Source organism: Physeter macrocephalus, chromosome 5 (genome assembly GCF_002837175.3).
Source record: "Physeter macrocephalus isolate SW-GA chromosome 5, ASM283717v5, whole genome shotgun sequence".
In the NCBI taxonomy this organism is placed as follows: domain Eukaryota; kingdom Metazoa; phylum Chordata; class Mammalia; order Artiodactyla; family Physeteridae; genus Physeter; species Physeter macrocephalus.
The window spans coordinates 78,430,820-78,452,520 of NC_041218.1; the positions used below are offsets into that span (position 1 = coordinate 78,430,820).

At 36.5% G+C, this 21,701-nt stretch overlaps 1 protein-coding gene across 2 annotated transcripts in view; it reads right to left on the bottom strand.

Annotated features, from left to right (window-relative positions):
• RUNDC3B (RUN domain containing 3B) overlaps positions 1 to 21,701 on the bottom strand; it is a 160,811-nt gene that overhangs the window by 121,741 nt on the left and 17,369 nt on the right. For both annotated transcript variants that reach the window (XM_055085053.1, XM_024129865.3), the window contains exon 2: positions 12,264 to 12,379. In XM_055085053.1, coding sequence (XP_054941028.1) covers positions 12,264 to 12,379 — 116 coding nt within the window. The remainder of the gene's footprint in view (positions 1 to 12,263; positions 12,380 to 21,701) is intronic.

The following is a 21,701-nucleotide window of genomic DNA, read 5'->3' on the forward strand; positions in this document are numbered from 1 at the left end:
ACAAGAGGGAAGAGGTATGGGAACATATGTATATGTATAACTGATTCACTTTGTTGTAAAGTAGAAACTAACACACCATTGTAAAGCAATTATACTCCAATAAAGAGGTTAAAAAAATAGATAATAAGGACCTACTGTATAGCACAGGGAACGCGACTCAATATTCTGTAATAACCTATATGGGAAAGGAATGGATATATGTATATGTATAACTGATTCACTTTGCTGTACACCTGAAACTAACACAACATTGTAAATCAACTATATTCCAATTAAAAAAAAAAGTAACCTTTAACAGTCTACTTAGAGTTAATATTTTACCATTTCAAGTAAAATATATGACCACATAGGTCCCTTTACTTTCCCCTCTGTTTTAAATGTCATTTACATTATATATGCAAACACTGAAACCTCTCAAGAAATGTAATTTTTGCTTTCAACAATTATATTTTTAAAATCTTGAAGGAAAAAAATCTATATTTTCTCATATATTTACCATTTCTGTTGCTCTTTCTTCATTCACAAAGTTCTAAGTTTCCTTGGTATCATCTCCTTTTAGTCTGAAGAAGTTTCGTTAGCACTTCTTTTAGACGAGGTCTACTAGTAACAATTCTTACTTTTCCTGCATCTGAGTATTTCTTTATTTTGCCTTCATCTCTGAGGTATGTTTTCACTGCATACAGAATTCTGAGTTGGCAGTTCTTTGCTTTCAGAATTTTAAGATGTTCTTCCACTCTCTTCTGTGGTTCCTGATGAAAAACCTATAGTCATTTGAATTGTTGCTCCCTGTACATAATGTACTATATTTTTTTGTCTGCTTTCGAGATTTTTTTATCTTTTATTTTCAGAAGTTTAGTTATGATGTATCTGGGAGTGCTTAACTCTGAGTTTACCTTTTCAGAGGTTTGCTAAGCTTCTTGGACCAATAAGTTTATTCCTTTCCCAGATCCAGGAACTTATAGCATTATTTTTTTTTAACGTATTTTCTGTACCAATCTCTTGCCCGTCTCCTTCTGGGATTCCAACGATGCAAACATTATATCTTCTGCTATTGTCCAACAGGTCCCTGAGGCTCTGGTTCTTCAGTCTGGATAATTTCTATTGATCTATTTTCAAATTCATACACAGCTCTATTATCTCCACTCTGCTATAGAACCCCACCTAGTAAATGTTTTATTTCAGATATTTTACTTTTTTTTTTTTTTAATTTTTTAATTTTTTTATTTTTTTGTGTGGTATGCGGGCCTCCCTCTGCTGTGGCCTCTCCCGTTGCGGAGCACAGGCTCCGGACGCACAGGCCCAGCGGCCATGGCTCACAGGCCCAGCCGCTCCGCGGCATGTGGGATCCTCCCAGACCGGGACGCGAACCCGGTTCCCCTGCAGCGGCAGGTGGACGCGCAACCACTGCGCCACCAGGGAAGCCCCCAGATATTTTACTTTTATGTTCTGAAATTTCCATGTGGTCCTTTATGAGGTTTTTATTTCTCAATTCAGAACTTCTATCTTTCTATTCATTTCAAGAATATTTACCTTACATCATGGAGCATGGTTTTAATGGTTGATTTAACATCTTTGCCTGATAACTCATCTCGGGATTGACATCTTTGATTGTCTTTTCCTCTGACAATTGGTCATATTTTCCTGGTTCTTTGTATATGAAGTAACTTTAAGTTTTATACTGGATGCTTTAAATATTATCTTTAGACTCTAAATCCTATTAAAATCCCTAAAATATGTTGATTTTTGTTTTGTTTTGGTTTTTTTTGGTAGGCAATCGACCCATTTAGATTCAGATAGACAAGTTCTTTCTTGCTTTATGTGGGCAGTGGTTACAATGTAAGTTCAGTTTGTAAAGCCTTAGCTATGTTTCTTTGGGCCTTACTGATATATATGCCGCTCTGGGATTTGGGTGGTGGTTTGTATACTAGCTCAGTCCTCACATTCTTGGGTGTGAGGCCAGAACTTATGTTGGTCATTACATACAGAATTAGGGCATTCCCCTTTCCAGTGCTCTCTTCCCTGATAGACTCCAGCCCCCAGATCCTTCCTTTTCCTGCAACATTAATGTAAATTAAAAGTTTTAGAGTTTTAACCTCTCACGCTATGGCACAATCCTGGGCAACTCAAGCTGCTCTTGGGGGAAAGCAGCAAGAAAAAAGAGAAAAAATGGGAAGCCTCAATACTCTCTGGCTCACAGAGGGACCATTTCCAGATACTCTGGCCAGAAAGAGGTTACTGTTGGAGTCTTTGCTGTCTGCATCCATAGCACAATTAAAGACAAAGAGCCCCTCAGGTTAAGGCTGAGGATATAGGAGGGAAAAAAATACAAAGGACACTCATTCCTATGATGGTTCTTCTTCAAATTTTGATCTCTCTCCCCAACCTGGCTGCTATTGTTTACTTTCCAAAGTATATAAGTAGTTGCTTTTTGTATTCTGTCCAGAGTTTTTAGCTGCAATCGGTAGAAGAGTGCTGTGGGCTGAACTGATTCCCCCCAAAGTCTTATGTTGAAACCCTAACACCCAATGTGACTATATTTGGAGATAGGGCCTATAAGGAGGTAATTAATGTTAAATGAGGTCATAAGGGTAGGGTCCTGATCCTGTAGGGTTAGTGTCCTTACTAGAAGGGACACCAGAAAGCACTCTCATTCTCTCTTTCTCTCTGCAATCTGAGGACACAGCAAGAAGGCAACCATCTACAAGCCAGGAAAAGAGTTCTCACCAGAATCTCAATCAGCCAGCACCTTGGTCTTGGACTTCCCAAGCTCCAGAACTGTGAGAAATAAATTTATGTTGTCCTGTCAGCCCAAGCATGCTAAGACAGAGAGTTAGGGTAGTAGTGGACTTACTCCACCTTCTCTAGCATCATAAGTTGAGTTAACTTTTTGAATTGTAACTTTTTTAAGGCTATAGTATGGTAAAGTGTACGGCATACTAAAAGACATAAGATAAACAGAACCCATGCTGTCTGAAAAAGGATACAGTAGACAAATAAGGCAAGTTTTCATAGGAAAATTTCCAGAGCTAAGAAAAATGAAATGGCGAGTTTAGAATGAAGTAATACATAGAAGAGGAGGAGAAAACCCACCTATAGGAAAAGCTTATTAAGAACAGGCTAGAAGGGAATAAAGAGGAAACAGAAGCGTGCAACTGAAGTGTAAATTGAAATGGTTACTCAAGTAATAGTTTCAGTGGGTAATAACCAGAAATAGACCTCACTGTCAAGTAGGAAAAAAACCTTATATCTACAGGAACAATAAAGTATTTAAAAGCCAGGGCTAGAGGATGGAAATGGGTGAATTTATGTATAAAAAGGGAAATAGGAAAAAGGACCTAAACTTAAAAAAATATATAATACATTATATACTGATTACCTAAATATAAATATATATAATGTAGTGATTATATATTACTATAGCATTGTGATATATAATATACAGATATATACACCTGTCTGAGTATTTTTTAATTAAAAAAATTTTTAATTACATGACAATAGAAACTATCTAAAAGGAACTAATGAATACTTACTACTGGTGCCAGACTTGTTTTACCTCAACATTATACACTTTGACGATTAAGTTTAACTGTTCACTCAAATCAACAACGAAGGGCAATGATAATTTTCAAAGAAAAGAAGAGAAAGTTTTAGAACTCTCTTTAGCGATAGCAAGAATTTGTCTTTCAAGTGGGAAACATGTAATTTTAGGAAAATCTTTCCTCCCAACACAAAACAAAAGAAAATTAGAAATGCTGGATAAAATATATTAGATATACTTTTAAACATAGCAAGCACACGAAAAAACCCACCAGAAATACTTAAGAGGCCAAAAATGAAAAATAAACAGAAAATAAGGGAATTTACAAAAACCCTAAAACTGAATGCATCAAATAGACTCAAAATACAGACAGTAAAAAGACATATCTACCAGAATAACTTGATAAATCCATCAGAATAATAAAATAGTTTAAAATTTCTAAGTTATTAACAGATCAAACTGACAAAAATGTGACTAGCATTTGAAAAACATAATCAACAGTTAGAGAATACATTCTTCAAATATGGAACATTTATTAAAACTAATCATAAACTAGGCCATTAAGCAAATCTTACAAATTTCAAAAAATCTGCCATACAGTCCAAATTCTCTGACCATAATTCAATTAACATAGAAGTAAAAATGAAAAGCTAAAAGCTCCTATTTTCAGAAACATTAAAACTAAACTTCCAAATAACACTAAGCCAAAGAAGAAATAATAATGAAAAGTAGAAATTACTTAAAAATGAATATTAGTAAACATAATACATATCCAAACTTGTAAATGTAGCCAAAGCAGTATTTGGAGAGAAGGAAATCAACAAAGCCAAAAATTAATTATTAGAAAGACTAATAAAATGAACAAATCTCTGACAATAGTGCTCATGAAAAAAGAGAAAAATAACTAATAATCAATATTAGGGACACAAAAGGGGACATCTGTGTAGAAAATAATACCAGGTATTCACTAATGGAGCTTTCGTTTCATTCTTTAACAGCAGACTGAATTAAATGCAGATGGCCCTCTGCATCCATGGATTCAACCAACCATGCATGGAAAAGAAATTTTTTTTAACTCCAGACAGTTCCAAAAAGCAAAACTTGAATTTGCCAGGTGCTGGCAATTATCTACATAGCATTTACATTGTATTAAGTATTACAAGTAATCTAGAGATTATTCAACCTATACGGGAGGATGTGCATAGGTTATATGCAAATGCTACACCATTTTATATAAGGGACTTGTGCATCTGAGGATTTTGGTATCCAGGGGGTCCTGGAACCAATCCTCCATGGATATTGAAGAACAACTGTATACCATATCCTTCAGAGGAGGGGGACAGCTGGCAAACAATGAGGGTAGGGAGTGGGTTTTTTTTTAAAAGCAGAAGCTTAGCTTTTAACAATGCCATAAGGATGAATATGTGACTTATCTTTAGATCTCTTCAGTGAGCTTTGACTTTTTTAAACCATTCACAGTTGAATTCATCTACTTTAAGTGTGTCACACTGAAATGAAAAATGGCAACTCACTGGAGAGTAAATAATTAAGAGGATACAGAAGAAACTGACAACTGTAGAACAGAACATAGAATAGAGAAATCAACAACCTAAACAGACCTATAAGCATTAAAGATGGTAAATTAGCCGTTAAAGTGCACTTGTGCATGCACACCACCCCGCCCTGCTTGACCCAGAGTTTCTACTGGCAAATTCTCCCTAACAGACGATTCCAAGCCCATGCAAAATTCTTCCAAAGAATAATAAAAGATAAAACACCTTCATTTATCTAATGAGGTGACATAATCTTGATAACAAAAACCAAAACAAGTACCAAACAGAAAAAGGACAAATTTTGCTCACAAACTCAGAATCAAAACTAAATCCTAAATAAAGTATACTAAAACAACACATGAGGTTCAAGTTAGATTTTTCCCAAGTATATATGGATGAATTAACATTAGAAAAACTATTGATGCAATTCTTCACATTACAAAATTAAAGGAGACTGCTGGTTCCGGAAAAGAAAAAGTAGATGTACTCTCCTCCGGTTAAATACAACCAAAAACCCTGGATATTATATGCAAAAAAACCGTAAGAAGATTCTGAAGGTGGAGAATAAAAGGAAGATTGGCTAGGGACCTTGGAACTCAAGAAATGACATAGCAGTTAAGTCCCTTTGCCTTGTCTATCCCAGACTGTGTGCTGGACAAAGCAGCAACCTGAAACAACAGACTTGCCTTCTCCTCTTGAGTTTTCTAAATTAAATTTGATGGTGGAAACAAAAATTATAACACTAATTCTAAATGTATATAGGGGAAATATCTAAAACAATTATAAATGGGGGAGAGTAATGTCTATGAAGAAAGGTAAGGTTTTTAAATTTCAGACTGGAAAATGATGACACTAACAGACTGTGACAAGTTATGTATATATAATGTAATACCTAGAGCAACCAGTAAAAACTATACACAAAGAGATATACTCAAAAAGACTAGAGATGGATAAAAATTGAATTCTAAAAAATTTTCAGGTACCTCACAGGAAAATAGGAAAAAGGAAACAGAGAAACCAAAAATAGAGGAAACAAACAAAAAACTACAAAATAAAATGGAAAGCCTATTGTATTTACCCACATTCTTGTTTACCATGTTCTTCCTTTTAAAAGTTCCTTCTTTTATGACTCACTTCTGCTTAAAGAGGGTTCTTTAGCCACAGTTTTAGAATAAGTCTGCTGGCGATAAATTCCCTTAGTTTTCCATCATCTGAGAATGTCTAGATATTCCCTTCATTACTGAAGGTTAATTCTGCTGGATATAGGATTCTGTGTGGACATTTTACTTTCAGCACTTGACAGAAATGCTTCCATGGTTTCTGATGAGAAATCTGCTATCATTCAAATTGTTTTTCCCTTATAGACAAGGTGTCATTTCCCTCTGGCTACTTTTCAACATTTTCTCTGTCTTTATTTCTAAAAAGTTTAATTATAATGTGCTGTGGCATGTATTTCTTTGGATTTACTCGGTGATCCACTTAGGTTCTTGAATCTGTATGTTTACCTCTCTTGCCAAATTTGAGAAAATTTCAGCCATTATTTCTTTGAGTACATTTTCAGCCTTTTCCTCTTTCACCTCTCCTTTGAGGACTCTGATGACAGGAATTTTAGATCTTTTGTTACGGTCCCACAGATCCCTGAGGCTTTCTTTTTTTTTTTTTTTTTTCAGTCTCTTATTTCTAATTTTGGATTATTTTGAGTCTCTGTTATTTGATTAGGAAATTTCTATTGTTTTGTCTTCCAGTTCACTGATTCTTTCTTCTTTCCCCTCCATTTTCCTGTTGAGCCTATCCACTGAGCTTTTTAATTTGGTTTTGTACTTTTCCATATCAAAATTTCCGTTTGCTGCTTCTTTTTACCTTCTATTTCTTTGCTGAGGTTTTCTACTCTTTCACTTGTTTCAAGTGTCTTTGGAATTGCTCAGTGAAGCATTTTTTATCATGACTGATTTGTGATCTTTGCCAGTAATTCTACCACCTTTTATCATTTCAGTGTTGACATCTATTGTCTTTTGTTACGCAACTTGTGATCTTCCTGGTCCTTGGTGTGAAAAGTGATCTTCAAATGAAACCTGGATATGTTCATACTATGTTACGAGACCATGATCTTATTTAAACCTTCTATTTGTTTGTTTTAAATTATTTATTTATTTATTTTTGGCTGCATTGGGTCTTCATTGCTTCGTGCAGGCTTTCTCTAGTTGTGGAGAGCGGGGGCTACTCTTTGTTGTGGTGCGCAGGCTTCTCATTGCAGTGGCTTCTCTTGTTGTGGAGCATGGGCTCTGTGTGCACGGGCTTCAGTAGTTGGGGCACGCGGGCTCAGGAGTTGTGGCTCACAGGCCCTAGAACCGCAGGTTCAGTAGTTGTGGCACACAAGCTTAGTTGTTCCACAGCATTTGGGATCCTCCCAGAGCAGGGATTGAACCCGTGTGCCCTGCATTGGCAGGCGGATTCTTAACCACTGTGCCATCAGGGAAGTCCCTAAACCTTCTGTTTTAACTGGCTTTCTATGACACTGCTCCAGAAGGGGAAGGTCGGAGGGTGGAGGGCACCACATTTCATTACTGGCAAGTGGAGGGAGAAGTCCAAGTTTCCCGGTTGGCCTTCACTGACACTTGAAGGAGGGGTCCTCATTACCAGTGGGTGGAGGTGGGAGTACAGGCTGACTGACAATGCACTGAGGGTAGCCTTGTCACCCGCTGGGTGATGGTCAAAGATATAACTCTCCAATACACCTCTTCTGACACAACCTCATTACTGCTGGGTGGGGATGAAAGTCCAGGCTCTCCATCGACACACTGTGGGGGTAGGTGAGAAGAGAAGGCTCACAACCACCGAAAAGGGAAGAAGTGCCAGCTCTCTGCTTGGTCTTTTTTGATACCACACTGTGGTGGTGTTGAGATACTCTGTTACAGTCTCATGAGGGTGGACTTCTAGGTTCTCCATTCAGCCTCTTCAGGCCTGGCTAGGGGTAGTGCCACACTTTTTCTGTGGTATTTGGCTAAATTAGAGCCAATACTGTCTAAAAGTGTTCTGTCTTGCCAGGCTGTTCTATTCCTTGTCCTTTAGCTAGAAAGAGCAGGTCCTTGTCAGACTGTGTGTTTGTGTGTGTGTACATGCGCTTGTTGATGTCTGCAAGCTACTGGCTAATCCAGTACTCAGTGTCGGATGTAAAGCAACCAGAAAATCCAAGAAACCCACCACCATGCCATTCTTAAGGTCCTGAAGTCCCTAGACTTCTTCTCCCTACCTTTCAGAGTCTTCTGTTTTATAGGTCCGGGGTTTTGGGTTATAGTAAGTGGGAGAAATAGGGGAAAGTATGTACACTTTATCTTCCCAGAAGTAGAATTTCATTTTTATAGCCACCTCATCTATCTCTAAAGTGAATGATGAAGAAAATAATACTGCATTTATTCCTTTCAAACTTGATCTCAGGCAACTAATTTAGAGAATCTAAAACATAAAACAAGCAATTTTTTAAAAGCCTTGGGATTTTACTTGGCCTTAATTTCAATGTGAACAAAAGTGTGATGTGGGAATCAAAAAGTCACTGTAATCTCAAATTACAGAAGTTAGCCTATCTGAAGCACTTTACTCAGCTTTGAGTACCACATTTTAAGATCTCAGTAAACCAGTGATAAGCCAGAAGAATAACTAAGACTATAGTGGTTCCAGAAGATCGAAAGAACCAGAGATACTTTAACTGGAAGAAAAAAAAAGGGTAACTTAGGAGAAAGGATTATAGAATAGCAATCTTTTAATATTTATGAGGCTCACAATTTTAAAAAGAGGCAGAAAAGCAAAGTCAGATAAGTTGGCTTCTAATACATAAGAATTTTCTAACAATCTGAACTGCCCCAAAATTGATGGCCCTACTTTACTGTCCTAAGTTCCCCAATATCAGAAGTATTAAAACAAAGACTGTATGTCCACCGGTTGGAAATATCATTGAGTGGATGGCTTCAGTAGGAGGGAAACTGGAGTAGTGATTTTTAAGCTATGATTCACAGCGCTGCCTGAAGTGGCGCTGTGGAACTGGGGTGTGACTGCTGCCGAGCTGACAAAATGCCCCATTTCCCTACTCAGCTTCAACCAGACCTTCCACTTATATGTCTAGCATCTGCAGTGTCTTTTATTAGGGGAGGTGGGAGTGGGCTGGAGAGAAGGATTATGCTTTAAAGTAAAAGTCCAAAAATGACTGAAGACATGAACTAAGGCCTCTTTGAATTTTATATTCTGTGATTAATTCTTTTTTTCCTTTTTTAAAGGAAATAAAGTTTTTATTTATTATTATTATTTTTAACATCTTATTGGAGTATAACTGCTTTACAATGGTGTGTTAGTTTCTGCTTTATAACAAAGTGAATCGGTTATACATATACATATACCCCCATATCTCTTCCCTCTTGTGTCTCCCTCCCTCCCACCCTCTCTATCCCACCCCTCTAAGTGGTCACAAAGCACCGAGCTGGTCTCCCTGTGCTATGCGGCTGCTTCCCACTAGCTATCTATTTTACATTTGGTGATGTATTAATTCTTAGTTCTCAAATATAGTCCAGAAAAGTAAGATCATCATCTTATTAAGGAATTACTGCAAACAAGATTAATATATGTGATTTTAAAAGCTTTCTTTTTTTTTTCAATAATGGGGCTGTTAGAATGAATGAAGCTCTCCCCGTTACCTGTGTCAGCACAGCCTACATTGTGTCTGGGGATGAATTTTGGTTTTCTCTGGAAAAAAATTGATAAACTAAATACCCTTTTATTTCAAAAATAAAAAGTAGCTAGAGAAAAGTAAATCTTATAAACCCATCAAGTTATACATTTTAACTTTGTACTTCTGCCAAGAAAAACATTGAAAAAATGAGGTGTTATAATAACTAAATTTTAAGTGGACACACTGTACTATCGAAATAATTATATAACTTCTCAGGACTTCCCTGGTGGTCCAGTGGGTAAGACTCCGTGCTCCCAATGCAGGGGGCCTGGGTTCAATCCCTGCTCGGGGAACTAGATCCCACATGCATGCCGCAAATAAGAGTTCGCATGCCGCAACTAAGAGTGCATGCCACAACTAGACATGCCGCAAAGAAGATCCCGCCTGCCGCAACTAAGACCTGGTGCAGCCAAAATAAATAAATAAATATTTAAAAAACCAAAACCAAAAACAAAAAAACCTCCCAAATAATTATATAACTTCTCCAAAAGTAAAAGCAATTTGTTACATATTAGAATACCAAAAAATGGGCAATATTATATGAAGTTTCTAGACACTTGAATCTTTAATAAACTACCTCATCTTGAGAGTTACATATCATTTCATAATTCATATCTATAGTAATAACAGTGACCACCATAGTCGACCTATAGGAACTTTTTTTTTATTTTAAATTTTTTAATTTATTTCTGACATGTGAGATCTTAGTTCCCCGACCAAGGATCGAACCCGTGCCCCCTGCAGTGGAAGTGTGGAGTATTAACCACTGGACCACCAAGGAAGTCCCAACAGGAACTTTTTTTAAAAAGCATGTTTTGAATTATTAATCTTAGCTAGCTTAAAAAATTCACACAAACCTCACTGGATCATCTTTCTTACGGTCTTACTGTCATACTCGTGAAATTCTTATCCATAAATCAACTAGAGATTCTATTCTCAACACAGTAGTTCACTGGCTTCTCAGAAATAACATTCATGGTGATGAAGTAAGTCTAAAGGCCTATGATCTGTATTTTGCTGAGGCATGACTCAGAAGATGGCACACAGGTGTGCAGGAGGGGTCCACTTATGCTGTAGTTAGCCAACCCCGTAACTCAGCACGCCTCTATCAACACGGTCTAATTGTTTTCTGTTGCAGCTGTTTACGTATTTTGTGAGCGAATTAAATGCTAAATGGTACACCAAATCAAGGGAATTGAAGTCTTATGATAAAACCCTTGGAACATTAAGATACATCAAGCTCTGCTGTATTTGATGTATTTTAAAGTATTATTTATAAAATTATGTATAAAATTTTAAAATACGATCACAACACAATATAGTAACCATGACAATATTTCAAAATACTTTGACGCTGTGCATTCATAAAAACTTATTTTCTCATAAAAGGTAACACATTAATGAGAGAAATTTTAGAAAATACAGAACAGCAAAATAAGAAAAATAAATAACCCTTTAAAAATACAGAACAACAAACTTTTAACAGAAAAGCACCAGTGATTTTTATGGATCCCATTTTAAAATGCAAAGGGCTGAATGAATTCAGATTGTGTTTCCATTTATTAAATCCAACCATTTGTTATAAGCCCACAGGACTGCTCAACTGATGCTTTCAGCATCAAAAAGCACAAAACAGATTAACCTTCAGATTAAATTTGAGATTCTCATAAATTATATTACCACACAGATTACTTATTTGAAACTACTATACCATTAAGATTGTAAAGATAATAAAAACTTAAGTGAAAATATCTAATGATCAAGTCTCCTTTAGGAAAACTAGATAATGGAATTAATGTGATAAAGTTATTATTTATTATTACTAAAATTTATACTACATAATATTTCTTGATGTTATCAGCTATATTTTACAGATGTATATTTTTAATTTTAAAATATTTTACAATTCTGAGAGAACACAGCTCCTATCTTCCCTTTTAAATTTTAAGAGATTTACATTTCTGACATTAATACATTTACTGATTTATTTTTTTTTAAGTCCAGCATCTCTTTTACATAGCTCTTTTTTAACCTACTTACAGCTAAAAAATTTTCAAAGATTCTGAGTTTAATGAAGAAAAGATTAAGAAAACAAACTTAATGCCTGGATGCTTCTCTGTAAACTAATTAAAATACCATCTAGTAATCTTTGAAGATGGGCTACCTTTTAATTTAAACTTTTATTTTAATTACATACAGAAAGTGATCCTGCTTCTTGTATGTGGCAATTAATATATTCAATACTTTTAATGCATCCTGGAAATGGGTATAAATCCAAGAATAAAGATTCTTTACAGGGACACAGCCAAAAGATTAGACCATCGAAAATCAGTTTTATGTTTCTCAAGATGCTGCTTGGCTCCTACATACACCAGACTGTATGGTTTCTAAAATTTCAACCTTGTTAATATGAGAGCTGTTGGCAGAATAAATAATACATTAGCGCTATTACCTTTCAGCCGGTGACTTAGAATCTGTTCCAAAATAGCAGCAAAATTGTTAAATTCAGGAGAAGAATCATCAATTGTCTCAAAGCAGGACCGATCAATCAGGGTCTTCACAGAAAATCTATGGAAGAAAAGAGATTATGATTGCTTTTAAGTAGACTTGATTCATTCACCTAAATAGGAAAAACTAGAGGAAAGCAATTTAGAGAAGTATTACAGAAATACTTTATAAGATTATATATTCTGAAAACTCCATTTACTCACATTCACTCTGTCAATAGAAAATTTTACAGAAATATCAGACTTTTCACTTATATATTTACCATCTGTTGACTACATTAAGACTTAGAAATAGTTCACTGTCCACAGAACCATTAAAATCAGAATAAAAAAGACAAATGAAATTATTAAGCTGAAAGCCATAATACTACTTGTAAGAGACTGCAGCATCAGACCAAAATGTTTCTAAGAGTTTTGGAGCACAAAGTGGAATAAAACAGGATGTGAGTATTCATGAGGTGTAGATCCCAAGTTTTTATGAGCTATAATAGGAAAACTTACAACTCTGTAAAGTGCACTATATTTTTCCTTCAGAAAGTCCTTTGTCTCTATTTATGACTGCCAAGTACCAATGCATTTTCCAAGACTCAGCTTAAATGCCATCTCTTCAATGAAGAATTATCCTCCTACATATTCCTAGCACAAACTAGCATTTTGTTTGTATTTCCTTTAAGAGATGATTACAATTTATCTTATGCTGTTACTTGTGTTGTCTAACTCTATTTTATTAGAATATAAATTCCTTCAGGGCAGAAACATAGCTTCTGTGTGTTTATATCTTCCTCAGCACATAGGACAATGCCTTGAACGATGTACTCTGTAAGTACTTGTTGATTTATTTGTAACATCTATTTTGAAGGCGTGGCAAAGAAACATTTAAAGGCCAATGTCACAGCAAGACAAAAAGAAAGTTTATGATTTTTAACATGTATACCCTTCCTGTAACCACCACCAAAATCCGGATCTTGAACAGTTCTGTTGCCCCTAGCATTTCCCTCATGCTATCCCTTTATAACCATACCATCCCTTTACAGTCATACCCTATGAAGGGTGATGTGTGAGTGCCTAAGTAAAGACAATCAATAGGGTATGAAGAAAAGGGGATAACGATGAGAGTTGTTAAATCATTAGAAATGTAAACTATGAGGGAGATAAAGGAGTATAAATTGTTCTTTAGGTTTTAAGCTTATTGGCAATGCTTATTCAATCAGGACAAAAAATATAGGAGACAAGTATAAAGTCAAATATAAAGAGATTTGTTTGTATGAGTCATATCTATCAATATTTACTATATTAGAACTGAGTAATGTCTAAAATACAGGCAGTCCTCCCTTTGTACATAAAAATGACTGTGCAAGCTGAAACCATGCAGAGTGATCCCAATAATCAATGGAAAGAATTACAATTATTCTGTGCCCTTTACAAATTTTTGTCAAAACATTAAAAACTCTCTCACTGCCAGTTATTATGTATAGGGAAATGGAAAAAAACAGTCAAACGTATTTATTTACTACACTGTAATTTAGAACATTAGCAATACTGAGAATTAAAGTGTCTTCTTTGTAAAAAAACTTATCTAGAGTATTTTGAACAGTGCTTGCTTTCTTCTCATTGTATAACTTAAAATACAAGTGAACATGTTTTCTATGCCTGGGCAAATTGTCATATTCTTTTCTAAGTTTGAATCAGTTTCCAACATTCTATCCTTTCCATTTTCAAAGCTGTGAAAATCTCTGAGAGGTCCTATAATGTGAAGGGGTTTTTCAGCATCACTTCTTCTAGGACATCTTCATCCTTTTGGTCACAACCACTTTGCTTATTTATATTAATATGTTCGCCTTCAATAACTTCCCGTGACTGAATATCTAAATTCTCTTGAACAGCAGCAGTATCAATATTCCCATGATCAACTATTTCTTCGATGGCTCCATTTATGTTCCATTCAATTTTCACTTCCAGCATTATCACTTTGTTTCTGTGCCACAGTTTCATCTTTGTTGGTCAATTCACTCTTTCAAATATGCATTTTCATAAAATGACATGTGGGTTTACAAAGAGGAGACAAGGAAACAACACAACTGCAGGTTTTGATTTCTATGTATGAACTCGTAACAGATGCAAACTGACCAATCCTAGACAGACTTCGAAGGAAGTGATGTGACTGGTCACTAACCATGATGTGCATTTTGTTATTTACACAGTGATCCGTGGACTAAACAGCTACCTGCAAAATTTTATTTTATGCAGTTACTCACAGTTAATATACAGTGGTCGTCAAATTGGAACGATGTTGTTGTGGGACTGGTATTATTTAACTAAACTGTCGTAACTAAAACTGGTGCTAATTGGAACTGTGCAAGGTGAAGACTGCCTTACTGATTAATTACAAATAAACCCATTACATGTTAGCACAAATATTTTTATTAAAACTATATTATTCACAGCTTCCCTGGTGGCGCAGTGGTTGAGAGTCCACCTGCCGATGCAGGGGACACGGGTTCATCCCCCGGTCCGGGAAGATCCCACATGCCGCGGAGCGGCTGGGCCCGTGAGCCATGGCTGCTGAGTCTGCATGTCTGGAGCCTGTGCTCCGCAACGGGAGAGGCCACAAGAGTGAGAGGCCCGCGTACCGCAAAAAATAAATAAATAAATAAAAACTATATTCTTCAAAACAAAAAAGTGGCAATAGTATTATTTAAATCTTTGCAAATATCTTTTATGTTGTGTTTAAAAGAAGCTAACTAGATTCTCACATCTGTTTCTGCATTCAAGCTATGCTAATATCACATACCATGTAGTCTCTGGAAAACGCCACTGTGCACTTGCTTAAAAATGGGAGCAAAAAGCAAATAATATCCTAGACTTGTTAAGAAAATATTATTGACGTTTCAGACCTCCAAAAGGGTCTGAGTCCAGGAGCACACTTTGAGAACCACTACCCTACCGCATTCTTTGTATGTAATTAAATAACAATGCAACTAGAATGGCAGTAATTATATATCCTTGAGAAAAGTTACTCAAATAATTTTCAGTCTTCTTTGGTTCAGACAAATAACTCTAACGGAGAAAGGCTGAGACAGATTAATGTTCAACTACATAATGCTATCTACAACAGCAAGTAGAGCTCAACGGAGGAGCCATTATGTAAAAGAGAGAGAGAAAAAAAGAACTAGGAAGTAACTCTGACGAAGTTGGTATCTTGTACCTAATAGTCAAGTTAGATAAATACTAGATGTAATGCATGAGTAAATGAATAGAAACAAAAACAAGGTAAACCAAAACCACATTCAAGGAGGGACCTGAAAACTCATTTTTGTGTCCTATGCCCTTTTCATTGACAATACACTAGAAAAGTGCTGCCAATCTACAGCAAACTTTTAATAAGAATAAATAAGTATAACGTTCTTATTCAGTAAAAGAATGAAACGCTAAGTGTTCCTAAAATGAATAAACAAAAACTATACAGTCTCCACCTCCACCTTTGACCTAAAAAGAAGGAAACTTCTGAATGTTTCTCTCTAATCTTTTAACAGATAGAACGGAGTAGGAAATCTAACTCTGCAATCACACCCAAGGTAGGAGTAATCTACCACTTCAAAAAAGCACGGCATCTAAGATAGTAAGCACATAGGTGAAATGAACTGAAAATTACATTTAAAGATAAAAATAATAGAGTGTTTATTTCATCAAAACGAGCTAGGTTAGAACTCAATTTCCACCTGTAACAGCCTGGTAAGATTTTAGCCACTACTGTCCTCCAGGAATAACACAAAATTACCTAACAAATGTTCTTCTTTGTAAATGTAATAGGAAGGAAAAGCCATGGAGAGTAACACTTATATCTCTGTAGCATCAAAAGCCATGTACAGATCAATCAGTAGTCAATAAAATATGCCTTTCTATCATGTTATTAGTGCATCATCTCCTCTAGAAGACACTACCTGCATGATGAAAACCTAAAATGGTGAATCTCAGAGCACTATATTGCCTGTAACTCGGTATCTGGCTAAAAACTAAAACAAAAGTGCAAATATCCCAAAGCATATCATTAGACACAATTTCTGTTATTTCTAAGCATGAAGATATTTTAAGGGTGAGAAAGCTTTTTAAATAATTTCTATTATAACAAGGTTAATAATGAAGAAAAATAATGTTTCCCAGCATTGCTTTATCATTTATAGCCTACTCGCCTCCTGTCAACACAAATCAAAACTTCAGAAGGGGGCTTCCCTGGTGGCGCAGTGGTTGCGCGTCCGCCTGCCGATGCAGGGGAACCGGGTTCGCGCCCCGGTCTGGGAGGATCCCACGTGCCGCGGAGCGGCTGGGCCCGTGAGCCATGGCCGCTGAGTCTGCGCGTCCGGAGCCTGTGCCCCGCAACGGGAGAGGCCACAGCAGAGGGAGGCCCGCATACCACAAAAAAAAAAAAAAAAAAAAAAAAAAAAAAACCTTAAGAAGGCAAATTAGTTCCTTAGAGTCCATGTTTTACTTCTAGTTAGCCAAGTCTTCCCATTCAACATTTACTTCTCTAGAGTCATGTGGCTAGTTCCATTATGCCAGAATAGTGAGAATCTTTTCCTCCATAACACAGTAACTAAGACATGCTATAAAAACCAAACCTGTAAAAAGAATTTCAGTACATCCAAAAAACATCACACAGATGCTGAGCTATTTCCTGATAATGATGACAATATTAGTCATCTATTTCCCAAAAAGAACTGATTTTAAAATAATGAAATGACAATTTGATGAATGTCTAAAAATACCAAATCAAGTCTAAGTAACACCTTTTACGTAAGAATTAAAAAGTCAAAAATTTACATGAAAGGGTCTTTTAATTAAGTGCGGTTTTTGAAATGTCTCTCTCTTAAAAGATTTTCTTTCCCACCTTCAATGTCCAAAGGAAATTTTTGTTAGCTTAGAAATAAAAAATGTGACTAAAACCATCAAACTTAAAGCAGGAACTACCTTTTTCCCTTTGGAAACATACCAAGACAGATGAGATGGTTACCAAAACTATGTTTAAAAAAATCTTCATTACACCCATATTAATTCCTTGCACAGCTCACAAGTTTGTAACATAATTGTAACAACGAATAGTTAAAAGCAAAAAATGTGACAATAAATTCAAAAATAAAATTACTTTTCCTTAAAAAGCTAAAAATAGAGCTACCATATGATCCTGCAATCCCTTTCCTGTGCATATATCCTCAGAAAACCATAATTCAAAAAGATACATGCACTCCAACGTTCACAGCAGCACTATTTACAACAGTCAAGACATGGAAGCAAACCAAAATGTCCATCGACGGATGGATAAAGAAGATATAGTATGTATATACAATGGAATATACTCAGCCATAAAAAAGAATGAAATAATGCCATTTGTAGCAACACAGATGGACCTAGAGATTATCATACTAAGTGAAGTAAGCCAGACACAGAAAGATAAATATAATATGATATTGTTTATATATGAAATTTTAAAAAAATCATACAAAGGAACTTATTTACAAAACAGAAAGAGACTCACAGACATAGAAAACAAACTTACGGTTACCAAAGGGGAAAGGGGGTGGGCAGAGGGATAAATCAGGAGTTTGGGATTAACATACACGCATGACTATATATAATACAGATAACCAACAAGGACCTGCTGTAGAGCACAGGGAACTCTACTCAATATTTTCTGATACCTATAAGGGAAAACAATCTGAAAAGTAATACGTATATATCTATATATAGATACATATAGACATATATATATATGAATCACTGTGCTGCACACCTGAAACTAACACAATATTGTAAATCAACTATACTTCAATAATAAAAAAAGAATTTTCTTGCAGGCCAAAATAACTTACTATGTGAAATATGTACACTCTTTATTGGAAAGAAACTTGAAAGAGTGAAAATTCATCTTTAATATTTAGGCCTTGCCTTAGTAATATACACAGATGTAGTCCCATATACACAGAGCCATCAAGTAGGAAAGAAATGTATTCCCATCTCTTTACAACAAGCTTATGTAATCTTAACTATTTATCAAATATGCTTCAGAAAAAAATTCATTTCACAAAAAACAGATTTTATCTACACTGTTATATTCCTTTACATGGAATTATACCTTAAGATAAGTAAAGAACATAAAAGCATACAGAATCATCACATTTCAAAACTAAAAGGGGGGACTCCCCTGCTGGCACAGTGGTTAAGAATCCACCGGCCAATGCAGGGGACATGGGTTCAAGCCCTGGTTTGGGAAGATCCCATATGCCGCGGAGCAACTAAGCCAGTGAGCCACAACTACTGAGCCTGCGTTCTAGAGCCTGTGAGCCACAACTACTGACCCTGAATGCCACAACTACTGAAACCCACGCACCGAGAGCCCTTGCTCTGTAACGAGAAGCCACCACAACGAGAAGCCCACGCACCGCAACAAAGAATAGACCCCACTCGCTGCAAGCAGAGAAAGCCTGTGCGCAACAACAAAGACCCAACACAGCCAAGAAAAAAAAAACAACTAAACTAAAAGGGGCTCATTAAAGTATACAGTCATTCATAAGAGTGATATTTTTAAAAAGAACATAAGTATCCAAATTGTAAGAGAGAATTCTTTCCACTACTTCACACCAAATTTACAGGATTCCTTATAATACATTATTATCACTAGCAGTCTTTACCAACGTGTGGGGGTAATGATCCTCTGCCATTAATATAATACCTACCGTTAATAATCAACAAGGAGATATGATACAATCCACCCCAAATGTAATGTAAAATAGTGACTAAGGATGATAATGAGCACAGTATTCAGGTATACGTTCATTAGAAGAAAGGCTTATTTCTTTTCTTATATTTCACATCAGAAAACCCCCAAACCGAGAGGGCAGACAGCAGAAGCAAGAAGAACTACAATTCTGCAGCCTGTGGAAGGAAAACCACATTCACAGAAAGAGACAAAATGAAAAGGCAGAGGACTTTGTACCACATGAAGGAATAAGATAAAACCCCAGAAAAACAACTAAAAGAATCGGAGATAGGCAAACCTTACAGAAAAAGAATTCAGAATAATGATAGTGAAGATGATCGAGGACCTTGGAAAAAGAATGAAGGGAAAAATCGAGAAGATGCAAGAAATGTCAAAGACCTAGAAGAATTAAAGAGCAAACACCTAGAAGAATTAAAGAACAAACAAACAGAGATGAACAATACAATAACTGAAATGAAAAATACACTAGAAGGAATCAATAGCAGAATAACTGAGGCAAAAGAACGGATAAGTGACCTGGAAGACAGAATGGTGGAATTCACTGCCTTGGAACAGAATAAAGAAAAAGAATGAAAAGAAATGAAGACAGCCTAAGTAAGAGGCTTCTGGGACAACATTAAACACAACAACATTCGCATTATCGGGGTCCCAGAAAGAGAAGAGAGAGAGAAAGGACCTGAGAAAATATTTGAAGTGATTATAGTCGAAAACTTCCCTAACATGGGAAAGGAAATAGCCACCCAAGTCCAGGAAGTGCAGAGAGTCCCAGGCAGGATAAACCCAAGGAAAAACATGCCGAGACACAGAGTGATCAAATTGGCAAAAACTAAAGACAAAGAAAAATTATTGAAAGCAACAAAGGAAAAACGACAAATAACATACAAGGGAACTCCTGCAGGAGTTAACACCTGATTTCTCAACAGAAACTCTACAGGCCAGAAGGGAGTGGTATGATATATTTAAAGTGATGAAAGAGAAGAACCTACAACCAAGATTACTCTACCCGGAAAGGATCTCACTCAGATTCAATGGAGAAATCAAAAGTTTTACAGACAAGCAAAACCTGAGAGAATTCAGCACCACCACACCAGCTCTACAACAAATGCTAAAGGAACTTCTCCAAGTGGGAAACACAAGAGAAGCAAAGGACCTACAAAACCAAACCCAAAACAATTAAGAAAATGGTCATAGGAACATACATATCGATAATTACCTTAAACGTAAATGCATTAAATTCTCCAACCAAAAGACACAGGCTTGCTGAATGGATACAAAAACAAGACCCATATATATGCTGTCTACAAGAGACCCACTTCAGACCTAGGGACACATACAGACTGAAAGTGAGGGGATGGAAAAAGATATTCTATGAAAATGGATATCAAAAGAAAGCTGGAGGGGCTTCCCTGGTGGCGCAGTGGTTGAGAGTCCGCCTGCCGATGCAGGGGACACGGGTTCATGCCCCGGTCCGGGAAGATCCCACATGCCTCAGAGCGGCTAGGCCCGTGAGCCATGGCTGCTGAGCCTGCGCGTCCGGAGTCTGTGCTCTGCAATGGGAGAGGCCACAACAGTGAGAGGCCCGTGTACCGCAAAAAAAAAAAAAAAAAAAAAGCTGGAGTAGCAATATTCATATCAGATAAAAGACCTTAAAATAAAGAATGTTACAAGAGACAAGGAAAGACACGACACAATCATCAAGGGATCAATCCAGAAAGAAGATATAACAATTATAAATATATATGCACCCAACAGAGGAGCACCTCATTACATAAGGCAACTACTAACAGCTATAAAAGAGGAAATCAACAGTAACACAATCATAGAGGGGGCCTTTAACACCTCACTTACACCAATGGAGAGATCATCCAACAGAAAATTAATAAGGAAACACAAGCTTTAAATGACACAATAGACCAGATAGATTTAATTGATATTTATAGGACATTCCATCCAAAAACAGCAGATTACACTTTCTTCTCAAGTGCACATGGAACATTCTCCAGGATAGATCATGTCTTGGGTCACAAATCAAGCCTCAGTAAATTTAAGAAAACTGAAATCATACCAAGCATCTTTTCTGACCACAATGCTATGAGATTAGAAATCAATTACAGGGAAAAAAAACATAAAAAAAACACAAACACATGGAGGCTAAACAGTACGTTACTAAATAACCAAGAGATCACTGAAGAAATCAAAACTTACCTAGAGACATAATACAACGAAAACACAATGATCCAAAACCTATGGGATGCAGCAAAGCAGTTCTAAGAGGGAAGTTTATTTTTTTTTTTTTCTTTTTGCGGTACGTGGGCCTCTCACTGTTGTGGCCTCTCCCGTTGCGGAGCACAGGCTCCAGATGCACAGGCTCAGCGGCCATGGCTCACGGGCCTAGCCGCTCCGCGGCATGTGGGATCCTCCCGGACCGGGGCACGAACCCATGTCCCCTGCATCGGCAGGCGGACTCTCAACCACTGTGCCACCAGGGAAGCCCTCTAAGAGGGAAGTTTAGAGCAATACAAGCCTACCTCAAGAAACAAGAAAAGTTTCAAATAAACAATCTAACCTTACACCTAAAGGAACTAGAGAAAGAAGAACAAACAAAACCCAA